The sequence below is a fragment of the Babylonia areolata genome, chromosome 19 (assembly GCF_041734735.1).
Source record: "Babylonia areolata isolate BAREFJ2019XMU chromosome 19, ASM4173473v1, whole genome shotgun sequence".
Taxonomy (NCBI): Eukaryota; Metazoa; Mollusca; class Gastropoda; order Neogastropoda; family Buccinidae; genus Babylonia; species Babylonia areolata.
Window position 1 is genome coordinate 27,953,913 of NC_134894.1, and position 19,110 is coordinate 27,973,022.

The 19,110-nt window shown below is 39.3% G+C and overlaps 1 protein-coding gene across 1 annotated transcript in view; it reads right to left on the bottom strand.

The window, feature by feature from the left end:
- The window catches only part of LOC143293583 (vacuolar protein sorting-associated protein 41 homolog), a 44,808-nt gene that overhangs the window by 22,640 nt on the left and 3,058 nt on the right, over nucleotides 1–19,110 (bottom strand). Inside the window, exons 4-12 of the mRNA XM_076604640.1 lie at nucleotides 10,042–10,125; nucleotides 7,392–7,466; nucleotides 6,486–6,620; nucleotides 5,796–5,918; nucleotides 5,259–5,320; nucleotides 4,693–4,774; nucleotides 3,488–3,554; nucleotides 2,798–2,895; nucleotides 993–1,125 (exon numbers count right to left, since the gene is read on the bottom strand). Coding sequence (XP_076460755.1) covers nucleotides 993–1,125; nucleotides 2,798–2,895; nucleotides 3,488–3,554; nucleotides 4,693–4,774; nucleotides 5,259–5,320; nucleotides 5,796–5,918; nucleotides 6,486–6,620; nucleotides 7,392–7,466; nucleotides 10,042–10,125 — 859 coding nt within the window. The remainder of the gene's footprint in view (nucleotides 1–992; nucleotides 1,126–2,797; nucleotides 2,896–3,487; nucleotides 3,555–4,692; nucleotides 4,775–5,258; nucleotides 5,321–5,795; nucleotides 5,919–6,485; nucleotides 6,621–7,391; nucleotides 7,467–10,041; nucleotides 10,126–19,110) is intronic.

The following is a 19,110-nucleotide window of genomic DNA, read 5'->3' on the forward strand; positions in this document are numbered from 1 at the left end:
GAACAACAAACTGGTAGTACTGTGAATTTGAAGAAATCTGTATTTCTTTCTCTAGGCCTTGCTTTCAATCCAAATACACTGTATTCATTTCAAAGCAGTGGTAACAATACCTGTGGTACTGTAAAGCCTGAATTTCTGTTATCAGTGCATTTCTGAAAAGCAATTCATGTGTTCTTGAAAAGTTCATCACCAGTGTCGAAGAAATGACACAACATCAGACCCACTCTCTGACCAAGGTTTTTTGGATGAAAGTTCCATAGCCTTTTACAGTCGTCAGAGAAGTGAATTTGTGTATAGGGCTTGGCATGGGATGGTGGGGCCCAATCCTCTCCCGCAGTTTTTACCGTCCTTTAAACAAAGTCAGGATAGAGTGAAGGAAAATCCACTCTGGATGGAGAGAGGAAAATTGGAGTAAAGAGCCCTTCCCAAGGACACAACACTATGCCCCAATGGGGTCTTGAACACTGATCACTGGTGAACACTGGATCATCAGTCTGATGCCTAACCAATTTCACCATGGCGCTGACCAAAGTAGGACTGGAATTGTGCCTTTCTTAAAATCTACTGCTGCTACTGCCAGTTTCTTATATTTTATTATTTTGAGAAAAAGAAGACGGTGAACATTTCAATCAACATGCTAAACAATTCTAACCTTTTTCTGACTGACAAGTTCTGACCAACCAAAAGTTTGTCAATGCTTAAGTTATAAAATGTCTGCTCTGACAAACTTTTATAAAATGAGATGAATGAGAAGAGATTCAAGTTTATGAAATTGTATAAAAAATTGTATTCACTCATAATGTCATTTTGAGTACCAGTAATACACTAAGAAAGGTCACTAGCCCCACCTACTTTTGATATCTCCGCAAAAGCAGAGTAGGGTTTTGCACAAGACAGGAATCACACCATTACTGGAGCCTGCACCAGTGGGTCTTGGTATAGTATGTGTAATCAAATGTCATTTGGAGGACAGAATACGGTAAGGAACATACCCAGATGGTAATCACTGACGCGGTACTCCTCGAAGCCACGTATGGACAGAGCATCATTGGAGATCTCTTCATACTTGTGCATGCCTGGTTCCACAATCTGCAGATGGGGTCGCTTGCAGACCATGCGTCCACTCTGTCAACATACCCCATATTTAAAGCACACATCAGGAAGCAGCAACATAAATGCATTATTATTATCAATTTGATGTATCCAAAACAAGACTACACCTAATCAGAGTAACAGCAATTCTGATGCCATATTCAATTCTCTAGGCCTAATTAAAGGGAAGAGATACTTTGAAATCATATTCCATTCTTTGTACTGAATTAAGGTAACAGTAATTCTGACGTCACAATTAATTCTGTATAATGATCAAGGTAAGGGTAATTCTGACATATTCAATTCTCTATACAAAATATGGTTAAGAGTTATTCTGGTTTGTGGTCTGTATGCCTTTGTAACAGTACCACTTCTTCTCCCTCAACTCTGCAACGAGTTATTGGAGTGCACAGAAGAACTGTTCACCAGATTCCTCCAGGTCTGTCAGCTGTGTGTCAAAAGCCTGGATCTCTGCACATGGTTGTCCTTTGGCAATGTTGTCTGTCCGTCATTTTTTCTGTCTCTCCTTCTGTCTCCCTGCCTCAACAGTTCCTTGGGGGATTCTTTCAGCAAGGCTTTGAATCACCAACATAGCTTTCTTTTTTTAATGGTTGTCAGCAGATCTTCAGAAGGTCCAATGTGCTGCTTGACGGTCTGGCACACTGGTTCATTGGTGATGTGATCTGTGTACTTGATGTTTAGTATCTTGTGATAGCACCTCATGTCCATGGCTTTAAACTCCTCTTTCCAAATCCGCCATGAAGGTCCTTGTCTCACAAGCATACAGGGAGACTGGATATACCAGTACACACAGGAGTCTGATCTTGTGTTTCATAGATATGTTACCATCCTTCCATACAGGTTTTACTCGGGACAGTGCTGATGTTGTCTTTGCTACCCTTGAGAGGATTTCTGGTTTGGAGCAGTCACTGCTGATGATCAATCCCATGTATGTGAACTGTTGAACAGTTCCTAGTTTTTGTCCCTTGACAGTTATATCACCAGTCATGGTGGTATTGTGGCTGGCCATCAACTTGGTCTTTTTGGTGCTGATTTCCTCATCATATCTTGTTGATGTTTCATTCATATTCTTTTTTATTATTATTATTTTTTATTTTTAACAAACTGGTGAGTTCTTGCTCACTACTTGCCAAGCTGTCAAGGTCATCTGCAAAGCGGTTCGACAAAGTCAGAAAACTTTGAACTGCTGCCGTCTTGCTGACCATGTTGATCAAGTCTGCCATGGTTTTTTGCAGCCTGATACACAAAACTGGGAATTTCAACATCAACAACCAATCACAGTGCTCAAACACTTCATGAATGGATGCAGACCTTGTCTGATCGGATGATTCATTGCTTTTTTCATAATAAATCAGCTTTCATTCACAAGTAAATGGAAACAGGACACCGTAGCCTTTTCAAATATGGCAAAGTTACTTCAGCGCTTTGAGGTGGAACAGGTGCTAACATCAGCTGCGTTTCTGGGTGGTTCAAGGTGTGACTGTGAAAGTCATTCATTTTGCTGAACATATGTTATGTATTCCCCAGGAGAAGAAATCCAAATGAACAATAATGACTGACATCATGACCTGCAAGCACACTCATATCCCATGAAGTGACAGCCCTTCATGACTAATACATTTAAAAACAAAAGTCAAAGGGTTCATATAACAACAGCACATGCTTTCTGCATAAAGCCACATACCTCCTGCTGCATTCCATCCAGGTCATAGGACAGGATCACCAGGTTGTCTCCCAAGGGAGCAATGCCACAGATATAGAAATCTGTTTTAAACAAGGCAGCTGAAACAAAGCAGATACTGACATGTTACGCACAGTAATGATAAAATGCACTGGTATGTGTCACTGACACTTAATTATGTGTTCGGGGTAGAATCAATCAACATCTATTACAATTTTACACTTTATGTTTAATCGAACTACAAAAAAAATATAACTTGCACTTTTCTTTAAATGTTTATTATCTCTTCTAGTCATGTAGATAACCATGTATAATAATCATATGCTTTTCTTATTTTGTTTTTGTTTTAATTATAAACATAAGTTTGATGTCTTAACAGTCCAGTCCAAAAGTAATAACACAGATATGGAAGTCTGGACTCATTCAGAATAAACCTGTCTGTACTTTTATTTATTTACCTATCTTTAATTTGTATGCCTTGAATTATGCGGCAATTCCTTGCTAAACATTCAATTATCTTTAAGGAATTACATATATATGCACGTACTGTTGGGACAAAACTTCATGCTTTTTAAAGCATATCAAAGACCATACATCAAATATTTCCCTCCCAAATTTGTGCTCAGAAACATTGTGACTATTCTTCAGTACTGTACCTTTGAAAAACGTTATGGTGTACAAACGAGGACTTACTGATTTCCACATAGCGTCTGGGCCTATCCTGAGCTTCTTTGTGCATCTGCTCCTTCACCACACACACCTGCACACCAACATTTCCAAAGCTATTTTTCTCTGTAATCAATCGGACAAACCACATATCAAAATGGCAGTTCTCATCTGATCGCCGAAGTTAGACAACGTTGGGCCCATTTGGTATTCATATGGGTGACTATTATATGGGTGACTGACTAGGAACACTGGTTGCTAATGGCATTCCTTTTAACCTAGGGTAGGCTCTCAAGGCCTGACATGCATATTGGGTTTATGAGCAGGTAAGGCATCAACTTAAAAAAAAAAAAAAAAAAATCATGTAGCATATATGGATCAGTCTGTGCACTCTGACACTCCCTTGAAATGGAAACTTGAATCAAGGGGTTTCTGCATAATGGTGTTGAAGTGTTGGTTTTTGAACAGAACACTGAACAATGATTAGGGTAGAACCTTTACAATCCCTACACAAAGAAAATCTGTACTGTCCTGTGTGAATACTATTAATTTACTGCCCTATGTGTGACAGGCATTGTTAGCAAAGATGAGGCTGTCATACTTCCAGATTGTATCACATCCACAAATTGTTCACTGAAATCAGCTGTGTATGTATTCAGTATGACTATGAGTGAATAATGAACGACTTTATATCATCAGTAATGAACATGCTATTTGACATACGGATACATGGTTTGTCTTCTTTTACATTCAAATGAAATCAAGTATTGTACCAATGCTGACAGGCAGAAAGACCCAACATCCTCATTTGGAAACGAGCCATTGAATCCCTCTGCCATCAAACATTTTCCTTGAGACCACTAGCTGCAAATTATTGCTGAACAACAAAAATCCCTGTATAATCTTTATTTTTTCCCCATTTTATAATGCCAAATTTGGTACAAAAATGCAACTATATGTTTTCTAAATTATGAAATAAAAAGTCTGTCATTTTCTACACCCTGGTTGTTCGTTATGAATCCAAACCCATTTTCACTTTTTTGATGTAAAAACCCAGTGTGCGAGCGTGTGTGCATGTACATGTGTGTGTATGTGTGTGTGTGTATACGTTAAGTGTGCACAAAGAGTATGCGTGAACGTATATGTATCTGTGTGTTTACATGTATGTGTAAATGAACATGTGTGCATGAGGGTGTGCATCTGGCTGGCATAGACAGAGCAGAAATGCTCACCTTGACTTGGTCTCCCCATCCCACCAGCAGCGTCCTGTCATCTTTCCAAGACAACTGACATCCGTACAGCTCTGGCCGGTAACTGGAACATACCACCATCTCCATACTTCAATATAGAATCATAAATCTGAAGCTCTTATTCCCAAGAAGTAGAATAAAAGTCTCCACACACACACACAATCTGAACACCTAAAAGACCCCACCATCCGTCAAATCAAATTATGATGTGTATTGCCCAGCCAACCACCAAGGCCATATCAGGGATGACACCACATTAAAACCATACCCATGTCACCTATCATCCCTAACCCCCTCCCAAGCTTTGACCTAACATTAAATGTATACAGTGTGTACATTCAGTTGTACAACAGCAACCATCAAAACTCCAAGAAATAACTGTTAGTATTGTTCTGTTGAATTTCTGTTTTTTGCTTGTGTGTTTGTCAGTTAGCTCATCTGTTTGTGGGAGCTAGAACTCTGTTACCCCTGCTCTCATCAAGTCCAGTTTTATAGTACTGTGAGAAAAAAAAGAAAACAAGAAAAATAGAGTTTCTGTCCAAACTTGCCTGTGATCTTTTTCAATGCGGGAGATCAAACATCTGGCACTTGTGTCCCACACCCTCACTCCCTGAAACATAAAAGAGTAACTTAATTACATAACTGGACAGCAATTTCTGTACATAGTTGAGTACGTGACATCAACTCCTGTCCATTATCATCAATGACGGTGATCTGAGTAGATTTCCGAAGACAGAAATTTGAGAACATGATCAATCATAACAATTTGAGTTCATGGCCAAAGACAGCAATTTAAGAATATAATTTGACAGCAATTTGTACATAATCAAACAGCAATCTGAATACATAAAGCCAACTGTTTGTCCACTGAGCCACTGTCCGAGTATGGAGCAACTGGTAATGGCTATCCTTTGCTTACTAATCTTTTTTATTTACTGATTTTTGTGTGAGAACAAATATGTGATTAGAAAGAATACTCATCACAGACAGACAATCTTTGAGAATGGACTAAATAATTGGACACAGGAAAAGAAGGAGAGGAAAAACATAATAGCAATAAATAAAGACTTATTATGAATGCTTACAATGTTGTTGGCCCAAGCAAGGAACTCCCCTCTCCACTTCATGTTGCGAATGGGTCCCTCTCCAGAGTGGATAGTGGTCGACTTATTGCTTCGGAATAACCCACTCTTCTCGTTCAGATACAGCTGGATGCAGGTGGATTAAAAACAAAAAAAAAAGAGAAAAAACAATATGGCATGAGCATAACATAATCAACTCCAAGGAAAGAAAAGTTATATATCTTTCCAGAAAACACTCCAAAATTTATCAAATAGGAGGACTGGTTTTCTGTGCATAAACTGTTCACAAGCACAGTGCAACTGCAAGGTGGATGCACTTACCACTGACTACATCTTATATTCATAACACATACTTTCCACTCTCAATTTTCACACCTAACAATATAAATGTCACAGATACAGGCCAACATGAAGCAATATGGGAGGCATTTTTTCTTCAGGTTAAATGAATGGCTGAACTTTGTTACTGATCGATGGGCACCTACTGGCTTCAGACAATGCACAAACATCTTTCGCTGTTTCTTTGTGATTTCAGTGTATTGGCACAACAAAACAATACACTGATGCCTCAATTTTTTTTCAATTCAAATTTTTATTTTTTTGCATTCAAGGTTTCATCCTAGAATCATTTTTCTTGACATAGATGAAATAATAATGAAATGTTTTCATTCACACATCATGGGCACATCATACCTTTTCTTCCCCAATGAAACACTGACGACCTCTCCCTTGCTTTGTGAAGAAGGGGTCGATGCCGACAGACTTGACAGGACGATCAAAAGACACAGTCTGGTTCAGCTCTGTACCATACAAGCCAGCTATAATCACCTGCAAACACACAGTCCACTTTTTTTTTTTATAAAAAGAAAAGGGGAGAGGATGATGCAGGCTTGGAGGGGAGATGAGAGTGTGAGCAGGTAAGGCTGGAGGACAGGTAACAACAGCAGTTATAACAGTAGCAGTTGTTGTTGAAGTCAAAACTGTTAACATCCACTAATTAGGTCTAGTCTCTATAAAAAAAGAAAGAAAAAAAAAGAAAGAAGTTTTACCATCACTGGCATCAATAGTGATAATATGGAGCAAGTAATAGTATGGTGTCAATGTGTTATTATCATATAATAGTCATGGCAGCAGCGGTAGTCAGTGAAAAATAACAGCGACTGTCACAGCATAGGCAACCACTGTTTGTGAAGTAGTTATATCATTTATAACAGTAGCAGTACTAAGATGTGGTGAAGATAGTAACAAAATTTGAGAGGAATACTGAAAAGCTGGAACGGTGTTTGTTGAGTGATTATAGGACACTAGATGATACTGCTCTTTCCCCATCTCATTTCCATATGGCTTACTCTCCCCCTGTATGGATGTGTGTGCAAGTAAGCGTGTGTGTGTTTGCACATGAGTGTGTGTGAGTGTGCATATGTGTGTGCATACATGGGAAGGTGAATGAGTGATAAATGAAAAAGACTGAAAGAGTTATAAAAAGAGATGTGAAAATAGAATGAAAAGATACAGACAGCTTTTTTTAAAGTATCAGAATGCTATTTGTGATTTCTCACCATTTTCAATCCAAACTCATAATTTGTGTTGCAAACCAACCTTTCCATCATCTGAACAGCTGGCTAGGTACTCTCCCTTGTCATCAATACTGATCTGGTTGACTGTTGTGGTGTGCTGCACACAAGATCACAGACGGCATGCAATTTTCATAAACAGCACAAACTTCCATAAACAAACAACACAAACAGAATAATCAGTTTAGCACCGACAGGTTCAAAACAACCACTGGAAGCCAAGCAAAATAAGTCAGTCATGCATGATCAACCTCTTGACTGCCACATCCATCAAACTAACTGAGCTCTCAGATTTATCTCTGGCACTTACTTCGGTTAAATTAATGGAGATATTTCACCCAATGTTTGTGCCTATTTTTGAAGCAGGGAAACCACTGTCTGATGTCAACGGACTCAGAAAATGTTCATAAAATTAATTTGCTGCCCTTTTACAACTTAATAATTCATACAGGTCTTGATGAATTTTTTTCCCCCCATAAGAATTTAAGTTTGTTTCTTTAAAATGGTAATGCCGTGACGGTCTTGAATGCAGCAACCTTTTCAATGTTTGCCAGGGTTGTATGTGCTTGAGGAAATTTTGAATGCTGTGCACAGTGATGAAGAAAACTTCAGAAGATTTATAACTTGATAATTCTGATGAAGAAGTGTCCGATAACAATAACATCAGTGATCATCCGCTGGTGGTAGGAAATGTGCTTTAAGCTTCTGGCAGTGTTGGCAACAATTCATGTCACCATTTTCATGTCACCATTCCTAGCACAAGTATAGCACTTTCATGATTTCCATAGAGTAGTACTACCACATGTAGTAGTGGTAGGGGTAGGGAAAATGGTGGGGGATGTGGCAAAGGACAGGGCAAATGATGGGGACAAAAATGGTCATACATGTAAAAATGCACTCATGTATTGGAGTGAATGTGGGAGTCTCAGCCCACAAACAAAAAAATAATCTTAAAATAAAATGAAACCAAAATAAGCACAGAAATAGTAGTCACATGATTGTCGAATGTGCTGATAACAGTTATTGAAATAAATCATCAAATGAACATATCATTAACTGTAATCTCCTACATAATCTTCAGTTATTACAACTGATTAGGTGGGAATGAGCTTTGAAAGGAGTACACATACATCACATTAATGATTATGAAAGCACACCAACCACAATGACATGTATTTCAGTGATTCCAATACATCCAACAGTCACGTAAGCCCACGATTTCTTGTAATCCCATGATTTCTCTCACTCTGAATGAAAGTGAGAGAAATCACGGGACTGAGAGAAAGTGTGGTCATTCCCATCCTAAATTTTTTCTCATTAGTCTCAACTTCGAGAAATTGTGGGGGGCGCCTCCACGATTTCTCTCAATGTGTGAGAAAGCATGGGAAGTCCCCTTTACTTTTATCAAAAACATTTCGTTTGTCATCAAAGTAGGGTTCTTATCTTTTCCCAATGCAAATCTAAGGGAAATATGGGAGAGAAAAAAGAAACGAGAAATGGGGGTCAACGACAATAACGGTCACAATAAGGGCAGTGGCATTAGCAAAGACATCAACAATAGACGGTGAAGATGATGGCACAATACCCGTTTAAAAAAGTATGTGAATGTTTGTGCAAGTCAGTGAGTGAGTGAGTTATTGGGTGAGTGTGTGTGTGTGTGTGTGTGTGTGTGTGTGTGTGTGTGTGTGTGTGTGTGTGTGTGTGTGTTTCCTTTTGTGTGTTTACTTGGCTAGTTGATTTGTTCTTTTTTTTCAGTCATTTTGGTTTTAAAAATAATATTTTCATGTTCTGAGTGTTTTCTACGAAACTGAGAATCTATTTTCAGTGTAATCTTGCATGCAAATGGATGCTGATACAAACAGATAAACAAATGAGAGAGCATGAAATGAAGAACATTCTAAGTAAATGTGACAGAAAAAGGTTGCATTACAACAAACATTTAAACTATCTGGTCCAGTTTTCACATTTCCTACGTGAGGGTAAAGCATTATAAACACCTTTTCCTATCACATTAAATTTTATGTAGAGAGTTGAATCATTTTGATGTTATTACCAAAATCCCTCAGGAAAGATTTGGTTCAAGACTTATTATATTATATCATATTATATTATATCATAATTCATATCATATCATATCATGTTATATATTTCTGTTTGAGTTATACACATTGTCTTAATTTCGTTGTTTGCAAATGATTTGATGTCAAATTTGAGTTTGATGAACTGTAGTGATCCATGTAATGAGAAATATAATACACAGATGTGTTTCAGTGTCATTACTGTTGATCAACTTGATGTCTTCATTGACACCACTGTCATTATCATGATCGTGGTTTTCATCAAACCCCCCACCCCCTGCACCCCTTCCCTCCTCTTTTTTATTTCTCTCTACGGAAAAGACAAGAAACCGACACCAATGATAAAAAAGGAAATATTTGTGATAAAATAAGGGGGATTTTCCACACTTTCTCACACACTGTGAAAAATTGTGGGGGGGCCCACATGATTTCTGGCAACTGATAGAAAATGTGGGAGGGGAACAACCACCCTTCCTCACAATCCCACTATTTCTCTCAGTGTGAGAAATCGTGGGATTGCGAGAAACCATGGGCTTACAAGCCACAAGCATAAAGCCAACATGTAAACATACCACCAAGCACACATGAATTACTCACTGCCATGATTTCTTTGTCACGGATGTTGTTCCCAGTGTGATCCAGGATGAAAATCATCCCCCAGTGGGTACCCAGGGCCAGAAACTGACCACAAACAACAGACAATTTGAAACACCATCAATCAATGATTGATTTTCCATGAGTTTCAACAAAAATCATATGGACTGATGTGACAAATTGTCTTTCTGGCTATAGATCATACAGCCGGATCTGAATATAAATAAAATTTACAGAAATCTTAACTCTACTGAACCAATAAAACCATCTCTCAAACATCCTAATTCCACACTATAGAAATACACAACACTTTCCACTATGAATATGAAAAAAAAAAATGAAGATGAACATGGGTTTAGAACAATTTAGTTGAAATTGGATTTTAGGACTGAAAAAATCACAACATGAAAGTTAAAGATAATGGAAAAAAAAATACAAAGAAGATCTTCATCATGCAGAAAATAGCATATACCATATATACAAATTACAGTGTCTAAACTAAAGGTGCAACCACAGACAGTAAAAAATATACCAGCAAAAACCCTGAATTACAGCCTTATAAATTTTATACATATAGGAGAAACATTCAAAATACTTTCCCCACATCTTTCTTTTTGGCTAATTCACAAAGATCTGGTTACAAAACAATATACTGTTGACTCAACATCATAAGAAAAAACTCCAAGAGAGATTGAGACAGCTTTAAGAATATTTTTTCATGCACTATTCTTTAACTTTGAGCAACAAATAGGCAGTTATTTTTCAGGTACATTTAAAAGTAATAAGCAAGATGTCAACATTGAACATTACAAGAACACCACAAACAATTTATCTTTTAGAGATAATAAAGTATTCTTGTATCTTGTAACTTGTGGGTCTGCATGCTAGCCCTTTACCTTTGAGTGGACGGCAAGGCAGCTGGGTCCACGCTTCTTCAAAACGGAGGTCAGGTCATATTTGAGTTTATGAATCATAAAGCTGGATTTAGTAAAATTAACAGAAATCTAAACTCTACTGAAACCACCCCCAAGACAAACAAACACACAAACAAAAAACAACCCCCCAAAAACATCTCTCAAACATCCTACTTCCACACTAAAGAAACACACTACACTTTCAACTACAAATATGAAGAAAAATAAAGATCAAATTGGCTATGAACAATTCAGTTGAAATTGGATTTTAGGACTGAAAAAATCACAACATGAAAGTTCAAGATAAATCTTCACAATGCACTCAATCGTCAAATACCAGATTTACAAATTACAGTTCCTAAATTAAAGATGTAACCACATACATAAAAATATACCAGCAAAACCTCTTAACTACAGCCTTGTAAATTTCATACATATGATAAACATTCAAAATACTTTTCCCACTTCTTTCTTTCTGGCTAATTTACAAAGATATGGTCACAAAACAATACACTTTTGACTCAACATCATAAGAAAAACTCATAAGAGAGATTTAAGTATGTTTGTTCATGCACTATTCTACAGGTACATTTGAAAAGTAATGAACAAGATGTCAATATAGAAAATTACAAGAACATCATGAACAATTTATCTTTTAGATATAATGATGTTCATCCTTCCCATTCAAAGAGGACCATGGCTTCAAATATCAGATGGAAGATCGGTGGCTGTGGGTCCAGAGGTGACTGATGAGGCCAATTGGGGCCCTGAAGGCTTGCTTGGCCCACATGTGGGACACAAGTGAGTGGGAACTGTTGTGGCAGTGGATGCTGCTGGGACCTTGCGCACAGCATGCTTTCGTTGTGCCTGGCTTCAGCTGTATGGGCTCCTGTGGTGATCTTGCTTCACCAAGCTGGACAGTCCAAAGCAAGCGTCTCCCACATGTTGATGTCAACGCCCAGGTCTTTGAAGGACGCTTTAACGCCATCTTTGTAGCATTTCTTCTGCCCTCCAACTGAGCACTTGCCCAGACACAGTTCTCCGTACAGCAGCTGCTGAAGCATGTCCTGCCCACCTGGCTTGGGCTTTCTGCAGCAGGGTGTAGACGCTGCAGAGGTCAGCTCGTTCCAGGACTCATTGCTACCTGATGTGGATGAGTCTGGGGAGACAGCTCAGGTGGAAGCAAATGAGCTGTTTGGAATGTCAGTTGTCGACAGTCCAGATCTCGCTGGCATAAAGGAGGGTGATAAGGACCACCGCACAGCAGACCGTCAGCTTGGTGGTTGTGTTGAGTCCTTTCCGCTCCCATACGTTCTCACGGAGTCTCCCGAAGACAGCGCTGGAAGTAGTCGACTGCCTGAAGGTTCTGCACTTCCACTGTGATGTGCAGCTCCTGGTATGACTTTCCTGGGGCAGGCTGGTACATAACTTCAGTCTTTTTGGTGCTGATGGTGAGACTTAAGTTGTCACAGGTTTGTGAGAAGCAGTCCATTTCACACTGCATCTTCTGCTCTGTGCTGGCGTTGAGTGCGCAGTCATCAGCAAACAAGAAGTCTCTGATGACAGTCTCATCATTGTAACTGCAGGCACCTGATGTTAAACAATCTTCCGTCAGTCCTGTACCTGACATGGATTCCTTCTTTGCAGTCATGGAAGGCATCTGTCAGCATGGCAGAGAATACCATACTGAACAGAGTCGAGGTGAGAACACAGCCTTGTTCGACATCATTTGTCACTGGGAAGGCCTCTGACTCTTCTCTGACATCCAGAGCTTTCACCATCATGCTGTCGTGGAACTGTCAGATGATTGTGATGAACTTGCTGGGGCAGCCAAACTTCTCCATTATCTTCAAAAAGTCTTCTGTGCTGACTGTATCAAAAGCCTTGGTCAGATCGACAAAGGTCATGAAGAGGTAGCTGTATTGCTCCTGGCATTTTTCCTGGATTTGGCGCACAGCAAAAATCATGTCCGCAGTCCCAAATTGAGCATGGAAGCCACACTGGCTTTCTGGGAGGAGATCTTGCTAAAGATGTTGGAGCAGGACACGGGCCAGAATCTTCCCCAGCAATACACAAGAGGGAGATGCCTCAGTAGTTGTCAAAAGACTGGTGGTTGCCTTTCCTCTTGTAGATGTGGAATATACTGGCATCTTTCAGCTGTTGCCCGGATCTGTCCCTCATTCCACAAAGACTGGAAGAGTTCAGTCAGCTTTTGCATTGTGGCAGGGCCTCCTGCACTGTATACCTCAGCAGGGATTGCATCGGATCCTGGCGCTTTGCCACAGGAGAATTGCTTCACTGCCTTCATGACTTCATCTTCTGTGTAGTAAATAACTCATTAAGCGAAGATCAGGTGGGGTGTATCAAAGGCAGGAATACAGCTACAATCATAAGATGTATTGGTGATGCTGTTAATTATCTTAATAAAACTGGTAAAGCAGGGTATATTACACTAAGGCATTCGATTCCATATCTAAAGCATATATGTTACAAGCTTTCAATGTATTCAGATTCAGATCTGACTTTCAAAAATGGGTATCTGAGCTCTCCAATAATTCACAAAGTTCCATAAACCATGGCGGATGGCTATCTGAACCATTCGATGTTAACTGTGGAATCAGACAAGGATGTCCTTTTTCTCCCCTTGCATTCATTCTTGCAGTGGAATAACGGGTATCAACTCTATGGACAATAAGAAAGATACATGTCTAAAGATTAAACAATTGGCAGATGATACAACTTTATTTCTGAAAAACAGACAGGACATGTTTACTTCCATAGAAATAGAAAAGTTATATGAGCGATTTTCTGGGCTGAAATTAATTCACACACAAAAAAAAAACAATGAAGATGAGCAGACTTATCACTTAACAGAATTTTTCATTTGTATTGGTTGACAAAATAAAAATTTTGGGCATATCTTTCCAGAAAGACAAAATGGCAAAACACATTGAAGAAAACTGGAGAGATAGGACAAACAATATATACAAAAAATAATAGTACAGTGGAGCAAAAGAGACCTATCCATACATGGTAAAATTCTTGTCATAAAAACCCTCTTGTTAAGTCAACTTACATATGTTATGCAATCCACTGGTATCCCAGAAAAAGCTTTGAAACTGATCAACACCATATTCTACAAATTTGTTTGACAGAGAAAACATAGCATTTATTTTTAGCAACCACAGAGCTTTTGAGAAAGTAAAAAGAAAGTGATTATAATGAAGGAGGGTTTAATATGGTAAATGTGTTAGCAATTCAAAGATGCATGCACTTACAATGGGCAGGAAAATTCTATCATGCAAGGGAAGAAAACTGGAGTATAATAACCAGATGGCATCTAACCACAAAAAAACACACCAAACAACAACACCAAATCATCCTAAAATGTTTATGGTAAACTGTAGAGCAAAGCAAACAGAATTACAAGAAACAGAGAACGATTTTTGGTCAGATGTAATTACAACATATTCAAACAATGAAGATGTAGCAACAAGAGAAGTGACCATCCATAATCTTCACAATCAGATGTTGTTTCACAATAACAATATACAATATAAAGGTAATAATGTTTTCAAAACTGGATAGACCATGGAACAGAACACATAAAGGACATAATACATAAAAAAAAAAACCCCAAAACCCCCCAAAAAAACCAGAAAAAAGGCTGCTAGATTTAAATGAGGTTGCTTTTTTTAATTTTTTTATTTTTTATTTTTTTACTGAACCTGGATCAAGGAATGACAATATTCATAGACAATGCTCTATACAACGCAATTCCATTACTGTGGAAGACCTAGATACAAAACAATGGACAACCACTGAAATCTACAAATACTTTTATTGTGAAGCAAACGCATTCAATGCAAAACTTAAAGAAATAAAGAAATATTCAAAAAGTAGAACCAAAGCTACAACTATAGACCTACATGTTTGTGCATTTTGTAAAAGGATATTTGACTTTTCTTTCAATCATAATACATGGATTTCACCAAGGAAAGCAACAAAAGAAGTATGCTTGTATGAATTACAGTGGAAAATAAGTCATAATATACACCCAACAAACATTATTCTAAAAAAAATGAAAGTAGCAGACTCAGACAATGATGACTGCTGTCCCAGAAAAATTGATTTTATTGAACATTTCTTCCATGAATGCTCAACTGTGAAAACAATTTGGAAAAACAAAGAAAATTTGATACTTAGAAGTACCCCCGAAAGCGGAGAATAGCTGCCTACATGGCGGGGTAAAAACAGTCATACACGTAAAAGCCCACTTGTGTATATACGAGTGAACGTGGGAGTTGCAGCCCATGAACGAAGAAGAAGAAGAAGAAGAAGATAGTTAGAAGTACTGGTAAGTGTGTGAAATTATATCCTATAGACATTTTATTTGGAATTCAAGATGATAAATATAGCAAACATGATCTTATAAAAAAATGTTTTTTAAATACTGTCTATTTTACAACTGATCTTGGAACAGCAATTCAATATAAGAAGTCAATATATTATATGATACCTTATGAATCTTAAAAAAAGAAAAAAAAACAAACCAGTATGTCTGTAAAAAACAACACAAAAACAAAAAAACCCATACATATACATATATATATATATATATATATATATATATTAATTACTATGATATAGTTATGAAATGCCCGGTATTGGTTTTGATTATTGTCACATTTTTGAGTTGATTGTATAATGGACTAGAATTACTTACATCTGTTACTGTTAATATTCACTGTATTCTCTCTCTCTTTTTTTTCTCTCTCCTTTCCCCTCTCTTTTTTCATTTATTCTGAATTGACATAATGAATCTATATACAAAATAAAATGGTGATTGACCCAAGAAAGTCCAGGCACAAAAAATAAAGGACAAAAAAAAAAGAGACCATCTCCTGTGGGGAGGGTGTCAAAGCCCTTGTCGATCTCGACCTGGGGCAGGCGAGCAATGGCCTTGTCGTTGATGCTGGCAGGACGGTTGAGGATGTTGTTGAAATGCTCAGCGCACTACTCCAGAATCTGCTTCTTCTCTGTCAGCAGCTGCATCCAATCTGCGTTGAGGAAGGGTGAGGAGCCGGAGGACTGGGGTCCGTATACAGCCTTAAGTGCATTATAGAAGTGCTTTCTGGCTGTGCAGCCCTGAAATTCATCACATTCTTGCTGAACCAGCTTTCTTGCATCTCGCGAAGTTTCTTCTGTACCCTTCTTTTTGCGTTAGCAAGGGCATCTTCCTTGGCTTTGACGTGGGGTTGTTATGATGCCCTCTGAACAGCTGATAGTGTCTCTATTTCTTCATCATTCTCGTCGAACCAGTCTTGGTTTCTCCAGGATGCTAGTCTGAGATGTTCAAGGGCAGTAGTGCAGATAGCGTCTCTGAAGGCCATCCACTGTTCCTCAACACTGGTCCAGTCTTCCTGTGGTGTGTCTGGCAGTCTGCCTTCAAGGTTGGCGGTGAGTTCTTCTGCAACCTTGCTGCTTTTCAGCTTGGAGACATTCAGCCTCTTTGCAGTCTTCTGACCTTGGGGTCTTCTCATGGGCAGAATGCGAAACCTGAACTTGGACACAATGGAGTGGTGGTCGGTCTAGCAGTCAGCACCACACATGGCTCTAGTCACTCTTACAATCCAGCCTGTCCCTCTTCCTGGTGATGAGGTAGTCAAAAGCTAGGGTGCATCCATGATGTCTTCATACAGGTGGGTAGGTGGAAAAAGGCGTCGGTGATGATAAGGTCATGTGTGGCACATGTCTTCAGGAGCAGAAGGCCACCGCTGCTATACTTGCCAGTGCCTTGTCTTCCAGTGATCCCTTCCCAGGTTTGGTAGTCTGTCCCTACTCTGGCACTTGTTACTGAGAACAATGAGCTTCTCTGACTGTGGGACTGCTGAAATAAGGGTGTCCAGTTCTTCATAGAACTTGTCATCTGGGTTGGTCATAGTGGAAGTGTAGGCACTAATCAGAGCTGCACTCTTCTTGTCTGAGAGTGGGAGCTGAAGTGTCATGAGGCAGTCATTGATAGCCTCTGGAAGCTTGGTGAGTTTACAGGCCAATCCTACACCTGCTTCTCGTTGTTCAGTGCTGCTGCAACCACTCCAGGAAGAATGTGTATTCTGTAAGCTGGCCCTTGTCTGCTAGGCACGTTTCACTGAGAGCTGCTATGTCCACATTGTAGCAAGCTAGCTCTTTGGCAACCAGTGCAGTTCTTCTCTCTGGTCTGTCTGCCTTGATGTTATCCAGTAGAGTTCTCATGTTCCACACACCAAGGTTGAGCACCATCACTTTCTTCTTTGTTTTTGTTTGCTGACCGCTATGAGAGATCCCCACCAGCTGCAGTAAGCTGGCCAGGGAGAAGTTAAGCAGGCTATGTTGAGGCACCTTTTCTAGCCCCTTCCTCCATGGAGGTGAGCCCTAAAGAGGGTGCTCAGACACCCAGGGGGCTGCCAAACTCTACTGCTACTTCAGTCCAGTAGAGAGCGACCCTACACCCTGGGCTGTCTGTGTGCAGGTTTGTGACTACAGTTTCCAATGCATCCGCACCTGCTGCTTCGCCACCCCCCCATCACCGAAGGACTAGAGGTGTTGCGCAGTGTAATTTAAGTCATGATTTGCACTTGACTTGGATTACAGTGAGGGAGAGTTGCACAGGTTGTCAGCCTCACTCTCTTGTCCTGGTCTATCTGGACCCAGTGGCAAGACAGAGTCAAGACGTTTGGGGATAGGTCAGGATGCAGTAGACGGCCAGCAGTGTTCTGCATGTCTCTCATTGCACCATTTTAGCACTCCATGGCGCATTGTTGACAATCGCCTTTCTGCCAAATTCAGGCTTCATCACTAGGAAGACAAGCCCTAAATTTGTAGGTTCACGCCAGTTCTTGCGGCCTGCTCGCAATTCTCCCTACCTATTGTTGGCACCCTCATCCACCATTGCAGCCACTGGGAGATGTCTTCTCTTCCGCCTGCTCTGCTGTTGGGATGACCTCTTTATATTTGACTCATACAGGGGGGCTGGTTCATGGGTGCCAGGGTGTTTCCGGTATCCAAACAACGGTGGCCCATGCGTGCCGCATGTTATGTATAGGGGGCCAGCTACCACCTGCCTTAAGCCATTTTAAAAATTCATTTTACAGATAATAAAGTATTCTTGTATCGTAACTTGTGGGTCTGCAAGCCCTTTACCTTTGAGTAGACAGCAATGCAGCTGGCACCATCCTCCTTCAAAACGGAAGTCAGGTCATGTTTGAGTTTAAATCTATAGAAACTGTACTGAACCCCCTCAAAACCACCTCTCAAACATCCTACTCCCACACTAAAAAAACACACACTTCCAACAATGAATATGAAGAAAAATGAAGATGAACATGGGTTTTGAACAATTCAGTTGAAAATGGATTTTAGGACTGAAAAAATCACAACATGAAAGTTAAACATAAACATATTTGTATTTGTATACAAATGGAAAAAATACAAAGAAATCTTCACAATGCAGACAATCGTCATATACCAGATTTACAAATTACAGTTCCTAAACTAAAGGTGTCACCACAGACAGTAAAAATAAACCAGCAAAAACCCTAACTACAGCCTTGTAAATTTTATACATAAGAGAAACATTCAAAATACTTTCCCCACTTTCTTTCTGGCTAATATACAAAGATCTGGTTACAAAAACAATATACAACTGACTCAACATCATAAGAAAAAATTCAAAAGAGATTGAGAGAGCTTTAAGAATGTTTGTTCATGCACTGTTCTTTTATTTTTTTTAAGCAATCCAGACATTTTCCAGAAACATTTGATCCCCCGAAGGGATGCCGGGGGTCTCTCAGTAAAAATACCACCCCTGCCTTCTGGAAATTCTGTGCTAGAAATTTCCTCTTTTCTATCAGTCTCTTTGTTTCTGCCTTTTTTCTTTCTTCACTGTTGTCTCCTTTTTCTGCCTTCCCAGTCCATTCCCTGGTCAAGTAAGGCTTGACACTTTTTTTTTCTATTTTCTGTAGTTTGTAGTGTACTATCTGTGCTGTTTTGCTCTGGTGATTGGGTAGTGAGATGTAAACACTGGGATGGGCACCAGCTGCTTTTGTTTGGCTTTGAAGTATTGTTCTTTCCTTTTTTATGATTTTGTGTTATCTGGGGATAAATCAAGCGGAATGGC